This window comes from Danio rerio, chromosome 9, assembly GCF_049306965.1.
Source record: "Danio rerio strain Tuebingen ecotype United States chromosome 9, GRCz12tu, whole genome shotgun sequence".
In the NCBI taxonomy this organism is placed as follows: domain Eukaryota; kingdom Metazoa; phylum Chordata; class Actinopteri; order Cypriniformes; family Danionidae; genus Danio; species Danio rerio.
Window position 1 is genome coordinate 441634 of NC_133184.1, and position 10867 is coordinate 452500.

Sequence of the window (10867 nt, forward strand, 5' to 3'; positions counted from 1 at the left end):
ATTTGCCTGACATATTGAGCGCAGCACGAGCATTCATTTGAATCTTCCAACGACAAGATCCACATTTTAAAGCGCAAGTTAGTGAATCAGAGCTCTTCAGCAGTCATAAAGGCAACCTGCTCACCAAAGCGCTGCTGTCTGTATCATGTTTCACCTTTAAAAATGAGTCAGATCTCATCAATAATCCGTTTGTTGAGGGTTCTGCTCATTTCTGGCTTGCTTTCTAATGCTGAAGCTTTTATTTGACCTTCTTTGAGTTGATAGCTAACAGTGCTTGAGGGAAAAAGTAAAATGCAATCTAAAGTGACTTTTTAAAATAGAGTTGCTCAATGTGTTACGTAAACTGTTCAAAATATACATATCTGCGGTGGTGAACTGCATTATGGGATGTTGATCTCTGCTCTGTCCTCTTCTGATGATGAAAATTCAACTCTACACTTTAACAAAGCGACTTTTATTGACATTTTAGAAATAATATAATAATAATAATAATAAATATTATATGTTTAATAAATTATATCTAGAGGAATGAGTGTGTAAAATATCAGGAAATGTGCTGCAGGTTATTACAAGGTTTCTGTAGTGTAATATCCAACACACTATACAGCACTGCAGACTATTACACATGTGCAGAACACACACTTTTACACACTTATCAATGATAAAAGCTGCTGGAGTAAAGATCAAGATCCCATAATGCAGTTCAGAAGCAGAAATAAATGGGGAAACATTTAAAAAAATAATAGCATGAATCACAAAATCCAGAAAAATGCTAATTTACCGACGTTTTTAAAGTGTATTTTACTGTTTATTATCAGTAATGTTGACGTGTGTTATTTTTGCATTTTATTTATTTATTTATTTATTTTATTTTTTAAAGAGTAAAAAAAATGTGTGGAGCACCTTGGGTTTTTTGGGGTGTTTTCAGCTAGTGGACCAGGGAAGCTAATCACAGTAAATGGGATTATGGAAAAGGAGGAATACGTCTAAATCCTCAATAACATCAGGCAGTCTGCAGAGAAACTTCTCCTTGGGCACCAGTGGACATTTCAGCACAACAACTACCCAAAACACAGAGCAGACATGATAAAGAAATGATTATCAGATACAAATATTAACCTTGTGCAGTGGCCCAGCCAGAGTCCTAAACCTGATTGAGAATTAACTAAAGATCAGGATGATGAAAAAGACCCTAACACCTGAAAAAGTTTGAGCTCATCACTGGATATAGACAAAAATACAAGTAGAGACATGTAAAAGCTGAATAAGCTATTATAGCAGGCTTTTGATCGCTGTAATAGACAATAAAGACTTTTCTATTGATTATTGAGGAGGGTATGCATCGTTTTAGACATGGCACTTTTTGCTCAAATGTAAATAAAAGCTGAGAAATATATTTTCTCCACAGTGAAATGCCTCTTGTTCATCGTCTTATTATAGTTTGGAAGATGTCTGTGTCATTTCTGATAAAAAAAATAATTAAACAAAACACTTGCTGGTTGTCAGGGGTAAGAATCATGAAAGTAAGTTCACCCAAAATAATAATAATAATTTACTCTCCCACGAGTGGTTTCAAACCTTTCAAAATGAGTTTCTTTATTTTGTTGAACACAAAAGAAGATATTTTGAAGAATGTGGAGAGCCTGTCACCACTGACATCTGCAGTAGGAAAACAAACACTTTGGAAGTCTGTGGTTATCGGCATTAAATAACTATTTTTGTCTTCACGTGAAGAAATAATCAGTTTTCATGACTTTCTGAATTACAAATGCTGAAAACAGTGAGTTAATCTCTGTGCTTTAGAAGTCTGGAGTGAAACTCTGTGATGCTCCTCACAGCAGCAGATAACCTGAGTGTGTTCACAGCAGAAACACAACATTAAACTCATTGAGGAGCACACACCGATGAAGAGGAAACGAAAGTCTGCACTCTGCTCTGGAAACCGTAGAGAGGTTTATTTCAGCAGGTTTTGTTGTTCTGAAAAGAGGACATGAAGAGATGAAGGATGATAAACTGACAGGAATGAGCTGCGTTCACTGATGAGCATGATCAAATCTGAAGAAAGACAGAGACAGATAGACAGATAGACAGATAGACAGATAGATAGATAGACAGACAGACAGACAGACAGACAGACAGACAGACAGACAGACAGACAGACAGACAGACAGATAGACAGACAGATAGACAGACAGACAGATAGATAGATAGATAGACAGACAGACAGACAGACAGACAGACAGACAGACAGACAGACAGACAGACAGAGATAGATAGATAGATAGATAGATAGATAGATAGATAGATAGATAGATAGATAGATAGATAGATAGATAGATAGATAGATAGATAGATAGATAGATAGATAGATAGATAGATAGATAGATCATCTATTATGGATTAAAGAAAGGTTGGTCAAACGTGTCCTCAGACTGTGATAATGGATGTTGTTCAATAGTTTAGGATTACTGTTTGACTTCTTGATCATCACTAGAGGGAGCTCTTCACCTGTATGAGGCAGATTTTAGTCTGAAATTCAATTCAGATTGTCACACGCTGCTGAAATGATTTCTTACTCAGTTTTAGTCTTGTTTCTAGTCTAAAAACTCTTAAATCAAGAAGCATTTACTAGACAGACAAAACAATACAGTCTTGTTTCCAGAAATAATGAGTTAAAATAGAGTTTATATGGGACAGCTATATTTAAAAATCTGTCTGAGTTATCTAATAAAGACATTAGGCCTAAAGCTTTGAAATGGCTGTTTTTGGAGTACTTGAATAAGGTACAGTCATGTCCAATAATTATCCAGATGCTTATGCCTTCCCGTATCTTATGGCACGGAGAAGAATATTGCTTGATTGGAAATCAAGTAAACCACCTTTAGTTTCACTCTGGTTTAATGATGTGATGCTGTTTTTAAGATTGGAGAAAATTAAATACACTCTTAGAGGATCCACTAAACGTTTTATACTGAAATCCAATGATTTCATACTTTGAAAAAGGCGTAACACTTCCCCCAAACTAAAACTAAGAGGGAAATTCAAAGGTCTATACTTATAAGAATAATGCAATCAAACTCAATAGGCAAACATTACTGTTACTTCCTCACTGTACTATCAAAACTCTGTGACTATGGAAATATTTCATTTAATTTAGTATTAATTTAATTGACTATTATTTTTTGTCATTATTATTTTATTTATTTATTTATTTATATTTATTTATTCATTTATGAATTAATTTAATTTTACTTATTTATTTATTTTTACTTATTTATTTATTTACTTTTTTAAGGGGAGGGAGGTTGTTCATAGGAAAAAAATGTACAAAGAAATTTAAATTTAAATATTTGTCTTTAAATAATAAACAATTTAAAAAATGAAGAGGGTTTTTCTTAAAACAAGCAGAATAATTTCATTCTAAAGTGAAAAGTAGATCATTTACTTCTTATATATATATAATTGACTTATGTTAAACTGATTAAAATCAGCTTGCGTGACTTATAAAATTAAGTTAGAATATAATTAACTTGGTTACAATAAGTTACAATGAACTAAAATGCATGCTGTGTGATCATGCATGATCATAGATCAATCATTTTTACAGTGTAGGAAATTAAAAATAATAATTAAAAGGCAAAGGCTGTGAGTGATAGCATGTTGTTTTTGCAGATTTGGTGTGTGGTTCTGCTCTTTGAGCGTTTGGGACAGAGGCGGACGGGCTATAGGGAGCACAGGCACATTTCCCAGTGGCCTGATGGTCAATCTGGCCTGCCACCCTAACTCCCATAGCCACCCCCCACCCCCTTTCACCTACCGATGGACCACCAAGCCCCCTTCACTTACCATTTGCAAACCCCCGATTAACCCCCCCTCCATGCTCTTTAACTACCAATGTCCCTCCCCTCCTCCCCGCTCTTCACTTACCGATTATCACTACCACCCCCTCAACCCCTCCCCCCACCCAACCCCAGTCTTCACTTTCTTGATTGCATCAGATGCTGCTTGAGTAATACTAACTTCTCCCAGGTGAAAATGCTGTGTCCCAGTACACCACTGGTTTTCGGAGATTAGGTGACATAATAAAAACATTTAGCGTAAACTATTAAGGTGACATACGATGCATTTATTCAATGAGTTCTCTGATATCTACACAGTAGAAGGTTTAGATAAGTTAAATATATAAAAAGTTCTAAGAAATGGTCGTTAATGCTCAGGAAAAACCCCAGGAGCAATTACAGCTAGAATGAAAAAGCTCAGGTTTGACCATATTTGGAAGGGTCATGAATATTAATGAGCTCTGCTTTGGGTATAACACAAATGAAAGCAAAGGCAGGATTTAATATCAACCTCAAACAGATATGTTTATTAAAATGTATTACTGTTCTTTCAGTGAATTAAACACTGAGCTGTTTACTTGTGTTTGTTGCTTCATTACAAACATGTGACAGAACAAAGGACACAATAACACGGACCTTATACCATTCATTCGCTTTCTTTTCAGCTTAGACCCATTATTAATCAGAGGTCGAACCGACAACTTATCCAGCATATGTTTGGACAGCGGATACCCTTCCAGCTGCATACCAGTACAGGGAAACTCCCATTCACATTCATTCACACACACTCATACACTACAGCCAATGTAGTTCATCAGTTCCCCTATAGAGCATGTGCTTGGACAGGAAACGGAGCACCAGAGGAAACGCATGCAAGCGCAGGGAGAACATGCAAACTCCACACAGAAACACCAACTGACCCAGCCGGGGCTTGAACCAGAGAACTTCTTGCTGTGAGGTGATTGTGTTACCCACACGCCCAGACTTTAAACCTCTGAATTAATTTATAATATGCATATTCTACATTTTGCATTCTGATGAGCTGTAAACCGATGATACACACAGCTCTGTTAGTGTTTGTCGAGCCTCTCGTGTTTTCAAAATAAAAGTCCCGCATGCATAGTAAGTTTAATACACAGTTAAACTTAGAAATAAGAAGGAAAAACAATCACAGTCATAATCTCACTAGGAAATGTCGTAGCCAATCAAACGCAGCGTGGGTGTGCATATTAATGAGCCCATGTGCGATGGACAGTCTGTGCTTTGCTCTGATTGTTTGAGATATTCATGAGAACATCATCACCATAATAATGATCACAAACAGCACAAACAGCAGTAATAATAATCCTAGAAATAATAAAACTAAAGGTGATGATAATGAAGGCATTGTGTGACTGGCCTGCTGTATACTCATATGTGCTGCACTCTTATTATTCCTGGTATGGTATATTTATTTTCGCTGTATGGCACTAGTTTTAATGAATAATTTCTGAAATGAATGTGAATATTTGACAGCATGATGAGTTTATCTGACAGCCCACTGTCACGTCACTGTTTGCATATGGTAATGAGCTGTAATATATCCACAGAGAGTCACACACGCGCACAAACACACACACACACACACACACACACACCTGTATTGTTGTGTAGGCACGTCTGCAGGGTGTGTCGTGTTTGTTCTTGAAGTACTTATACTGGGAGGAGTTGATCACAATACAGCACAGCTGGAGGAGTTTAACTGTATCTTAACGTGTGTGTGTGTGTGTGTGTGTGTGTGTGTGTGTGTGTGCATGTGTGTGTATGTGTTCATGCATGTTTGTGTAGTGTACGTGTGTGTGTTTGCATGTGAGTGTGTGTATGTGTTTATTGTATATTTGTGTGTAATGTAAGTGTGCACTTTTTATATGCGTCTATGTATGTGTGTGTGTGTTTTCTGTAATTGAGTGTATATTCATGTAAATGTGTATCTGTGTATATGTATATATTTGTGTGTGTGTGTGTTTGCGTGTTTGTGTCTTAATTTGTGTGTGTACACGGATGCATATGTGTGTGTGTGTGTGTGTGTGCATGTGCGTGTGTGTTTGTGTGTGCGTGTGTCGCAGTCGGTCTCTGCAGTGTGACTCAGTTTCCACCATATGCTCTGCTGTAACGAGTATTAATAGTCACTCATGCAGTGACTTGAACACAAATGTTGCTCAGTGTGCTTAACACAAAGGTAAACAGCGACCTTTGACCCCTATCCAACAGCCAGGTCACCACCCGACCTCTGCACACACACACACACACACACACACACGCGCTTGTTCAATCACACTGACACAAACAAACATGTTGTTTTATGCAGTGGATGCTCTCCAGCTGTAACCCAGTGCTGGGAAACACCCCCACACACACAAACACACACACGCACACACACACTCATACACTACGGCCAGTGTAGTTGATCAGTTCCCCTATAGCACATGTGTTTGGACTGTGGGGGAAACCAGAGGAAACTCACGCCAACTTGGGGAGAACATGCAAACTCCACACAGAAACACCAAGTGACCCAGCCAAGGCTAGAACCAATGAACTTCTTGCTGTGAGGACACATGCTAACCACTGAGCCACCGTGCCACCTTGGTAAAAATCTGTATATTCCACCGCACAGGAGAAGAGAGAGGGAAGGTTCTGGAAAATACCACACATACTGACACACACACACACACACACACACACTGAGGAATTGAAAAGTCAGGTGATGCAGATGAGTCACTATGAGAAAAGTACCTGCTCACTATAAACACAAGCTGCAGTACAGGAACAAAGGGAACAGAGAGTAGCCGGTGTTCAATATCACTCCAGCACTGTTACTCCAGCAGATACAGTACAGTTCCCCTAATGTCCCCATTTGGTTCTCTCTGTATGTTAGTGTGTGTCTGCATGCTTGTGTATTTGTGTACGTGTGTTAGTAAGTGTGTTTGTGCATGTCTGTATGATTGTGTATTTGTCTGTGTGTGTTTGTATGCGTGAGTCAGCATTTGTGTGTGTGTGCAGGTGGGTGGGTGTGTCTGTTTGTGTATGTCAGAGTGTGTGTCGATATATATGTATGTTTGTTTGTGTGTGTATGCACGTGTAAGTGTGTGTTTGTGTATGACAGTGCGATTGTGTATTGGTGTATGTTTGTATGCGTGTTTGTGTGTGTGTCAGTCTGTGTGTGTCTGTGTTTATGCATGTGTGTCAGTATGTATGTGTGTGTCAGTATTTGTGTATTTGTGTGTGTGCAGGTGGGTGGGTGTGCCTGAGTGTTTATGTCAGAATGTGTATGTCAGTATATTTGTATGTGTGTTTGTGTGTCATGTTTGTTTGTGCATGTGTGTTAATATGTGTATGCATGTTTGTTTATGTGTCAGTATGAATGTGTGTCATTATGTGTGTATGCATGTTTGTGTGCGCGTTTGTATATTTATATGTGTGTTTGTGTCAGTCTCAGTGTGTGTGTTTGTGTGTGTTAGCAGCTATCCTACAATGACTTCCTCTAAAGATGAAAGGACAGATAGGCTAATGAGGACGATTTTTTTGGCCATAAATGATTAATTCTGCGCCGTTCTGGGAGCATGTGCGGATAGGAATGTGTGTGCGTGTGTGTGTGTGTGTGTGTGTGTGTGTGTGTGTGTGTGTGTTCGGGTCTCTCCGGACTGCTGCAGTTATTCTGGGAGATAATTAGCGCTGGAGTTTCACTGCTGCACCGTCACGACTCTGCGCTAATCGGTACCGGAGCCGGTTCTTCACCTGCGGCGAGCAGCAGGGCCGCGTCCCGCCCTCATCCAACAGCGAACACACACTGTGTAGATATCACAGAACACACATACATAGATATTAGAACACAACTATCCTTATAGGGACTTCCTATACACGCAATAACAGACGTTTTCCTCACAGAGAGCAACAAGCTTACCCACAAGGTCAAATTTACTGGTTTTGCTATACTTATGGGGACATTTGGTTACCAGGATGTAAGAAATACAAGGCACACACACACACACTTGTATAGCTTTCCTTATGGGGACTTTCCATAGACGTAATGGTTGTTGTATTGCACAGACTGTATAGGCTATATGTTATTTCCTCTCCCATAAACTCAACCCTCACCGCAAATAATCTGAACTTTTACACCTTCATAGTAGTTAGTTCTGTCTGATTTATAAGCCCTTTTCCTCATGGAGAACAACAATTTTCCTCACAAGGTTAAATTATCTGGTTTTGCTATACTTGTGGGGACATTTGATAAGGAATACAAGCTACACACACACACACACTTCCGGACACGACTATGCCAGTCCAGTCCAGCCTTGTGAGCGAGTGTGTGTGAGTTTTTGAGGCAGCAGGCGCAGATCCTCCGCCATTCACACACACACTGAAGGACTAAACGCGGATCTCCAAACTTCATTCAGCTTTAGCACCGACGGGCTCCGGTTTCCGCGCTCAGCGGAGGATTTCACGCTCCCGCTCCCGGTCTGAAACACAAAAGCGTCCCGTGGGAAAATCACGACATGGATGAAGCACTCCTGCGAGCTGTGCTCCTGTTTATCGGGCTCGGTAAGTGTGTGTGTTTGGCTCCAGAATCACCCGCTAATGTTATTTTAAGTAAGTTTGATTCATTTAACGCGCGTCAAAGTACACTCTGTGTGTTAATTAACGTTACAGGATACGACAAACACGTTAGATTGTATTGTTATTGTAAGCTCTTGTTTCGTGTTATTGTTTTATGTTGTTTTTTGTTTTCGTGTCGTGTTTGTTTTAATTCAAACTCAAATCAATTCGAAGTCACTTCACTGCTTTCAGTTCTGCTTCAGCTCTTTGATCTACTCTAATAAACTGAGAGTTTGTCGTAACTAAAAGTTGGATCAAATATGGACGAACCCAAACATTGGGTTAAAGGAGTCATTTAATTTAGATTTTACCAAGACAACTTTGCAACAACCTTTTCTTTTTAGAATTTAGCTTGAATATTTATTGTAAACTTCCCAGAGATGATGAATTTCATAATTTTGTTGAAACGACTTTTTGTTTTAATTCCATCTGAAATCAGTCCAAATTCAATTCATTCGAGAAAATTCAGTATTTATTCTTTCAGTTCTCCTTTAGCAATTTAAAAGTTGAGAGGGCATGTCCTAAGCCAAAGTTGGGTCAAATATGGAAAGTTTCATTTAATTTTGATTAAAACTGTCAGCCCAATGTTAGGTTATAACAACAAAATTTTTTATAGAGTTTAGCAAATATATATTGCATCTGTATTGTAAACTCTTGATAGAGTTGTTTAATGTTCTGACTTTTAATAGAAATGAGCTTTAGTTTTTAATCAATTTATAAATAATCCAAATTCTTTTCACTTCAAGTTGTGAGTTTTCAGTTCGACTTTAGCAAAATATTCTACACTCTGAAAATTCAAAAGGTTGTTGTAACCTGAAGTTGGGTCAAATGTGATCAACTCAATTGGGTTAAAAACTGAACATTTTAACCAAACTTTGGTAATTACTGCCCAATTTATTTATTTATTTATTTATTTAGACTTTTCTCTGCTAGACATTGAATCTTCATTATAAACTTCTGCCAGAGCCATTTTATTTTATAATTTCATAATAAAAACGTTTTTGTTTTAATTCAAATTAAAACAAATATTTGTTTATTCTCAAGTCAATCAGAACTCAGTCAATTCAGGGAGTGCGCTTCTGTCTTAAAAGTTGAGAGATCTTATCGTAACCCAATCTTGGGTCAATTACGATTGAAACCCAACCATTCAAATACGGCTGAACCCAAGAATTGGGTCAATTATGGCTAAACCCAACCACTGGGTTAAAAATAATCATTTAATTATTATTGAAAATATTAACTCCAAATTTAAGTTAAAACAACCCAACATTTATTTCAGATTAGCTTGATATACGTTGAATCTTTATGGTAAACTTCTAGATTTCCCATTCATCTGATTGCTTAAGTTAATTGAGCGAACATGCTTTGAGTTCTTTTTTCTGCAATTTAATCTACACTACATGAAAGTCAAAGGCTTGTCCTAACCCAAAAGATGGGTCAAATATGGACAAACCCAACCATAAGGTTAAAAATTGAAATGTAAGGGCCTGTGATATTAAAATGAAGTGTTTTTAGGTGTCAGTATCAGTCTGTTAGTCTTAAAGATATCTATAAGCTAGTGTGCTCCAACAGATGTCTTTAAATGTGTCTAAATTCATCATATAAACATCCAAATCCATGTTTGACCCAAAGCAGAGGCGGATGAAACCAATAAGTAAGATAAGAGATGGATGGATAGAACGAACGAACGAACGAAGGGAACATGTATGGGAACTGTTGGTTCCAATGGCCCATGGCTGGAATTGCTTAGGGCCCCCAAATCCCTAATCCACCCCTGACCCAAAGTTTATCTAGATTAACATAGATTCTTTATTAGAAACGTCCTGGAGTTGTTTATTTTATGATTTTGTATTAGAATCAAGTTGTTTGTCAAGTTAACCTCAAATTTATTCAGATTCTTCAGTCAAATTTGCTGTCAGCAGTTTATTTTGCACGCTTAAACATGCAGATTTTTAACATTGATACAAGTTAAACAACACAGAAATGTGTAGATTGACTGGTCTGTTAGGATAGTTTTAACCCAAGAACACATTTCCTGCGGTGTAAATTCCTAAACTGACTTTTCACCTACTTAAAATCAAATATATAGCAGTAGGAACATGTATGTGAAATTAAACAGCTAATATATACTCACTGGCCACTTTATTAGGTACACCTACTACTACCAGGTTGTATTCCTTCAGAACTCCCTTAATCCTCGGCGGCGTAGATTTAGCAAGCTACTGGAAATATTCCTCAGAGATTTTGCTCCATGTTGACATGATAGCATCACACAGTTGCTGCAGATTTGTTGGCTGCACATCCATGATGCCAATCTCCCGTTCCACCACATCCCAAAGCTGCTCTATTGGATTGAGCTCTGGTGACTGTGGAGGCCATTTGAGTACAGTGAA

General features: G+C 38.0%; 1 protein-coding gene across 1 annotated transcript in view; it reads left to right on the forward strand.

Annotated features, from left to right (window-relative positions):
* The first annotated feature begins 8156 nt into the window (after positions 1 to 8156).
* ptgfrna (prostaglandin F2 receptor inhibitor a) overlaps positions 8157 to 10867 on the forward strand; it is a 38407-nt gene continuing 35696 nt past the window's right edge. Inside the window, exon 1 of the mRNA XM_009304396.5 lies at positions 8157 to 8420. Within this exon, the coding sequence (XP_009302671.2) occupies positions 8375 to 8420 (46 nt within the window). The 5' untranslated portion in view covers positions 8157 to 8374. The remainder of the gene's footprint in view (positions 8421 to 10867) is intronic.